This window comes from Athene cunicularia (assembly GCF_003259725.1).
Source record: "Athene cunicularia isolate RWA chromosome Z unlocalized genomic scaffold, athCun1 chrZ_part2, whole genome shotgun sequence".
In the NCBI taxonomy this organism is placed as follows: domain Eukaryota; kingdom Metazoa; phylum Chordata; class Aves; order Strigiformes; family Strigidae; genus Athene; species Athene cunicularia.
In genome coordinates, this window is record NW_020799143.1 from 2,757,908 (window position 1) to 2,758,364 (window position 457).

The following is a 457-nucleotide window of genomic DNA, read 5'->3' on the forward strand; positions in this document are numbered from 1 at the left end:
GGCGGGAGGATCCCCGCGGGCCTCTCTGCGAGGCAGGGATCTGACGGGCACCGGGAAGAAGCCGCGAAGGAACAGCGCGACGCCCAGGGCCTCCACCAGGAGGCAGGCGGAGGCAAACACACCCGAGCGCAACCGCATCTTCCCGCACAGCGCCGGCCCCCGCGGGACACCTCTCGCTCAGGACCTCCGGCGCGGCACCTGCGGCGCTCCGCCCCCTCCCACGCCACCGACCAACCAGCGGCCACCGCACGTAGTACGTACCCACCGGGCCATGCTATTGGCGAATGGCCAGCCAACCCCTCCGCTAGAGGCGTGACCTCAACCCGGAAGTAGGCCCCCGCCTTCGCAGCCAGCGGAAGGGGCGTGGCTGCGCCTTCCATCAGTCTCCTCTGCCGTAGGGCGCGGCCTGGTAGGGGCGGGGCTCCCGCTGCCCCCGCCCTGGGAGCGGTGTGGAAGG

The 457-nt window shown here is 72.4% G+C and overlaps 1 protein-coding gene across 8 annotated transcripts in view; it reads right to left on the bottom strand.

The window, feature by feature from the left end:
* Positions 1–214, bottom strand: part of PIGG (phosphatidylinositol glycan anchor biosynthesis class G) — a 101,398-nt gene extending 101,184 nt beyond the window's left edge. For 7 of the 8 annotated variants that reach the window (XM_026866078.1, XM_026866079.1, XM_026866085.1 and 4 more), the window contains exon 1: positions 20–214. In XM_026866078.1, the coding sequence (XP_026721879.1) occupies positions 20–138 (119 nt within the window). In that variant the 5' untranslated portion in view covers positions 139–214. The other variant, XM_026866077.1, reaches the window with a different exon arrangement.
* Between the last annotated feature and the right edge of the window lie 243 nt (positions 215–457).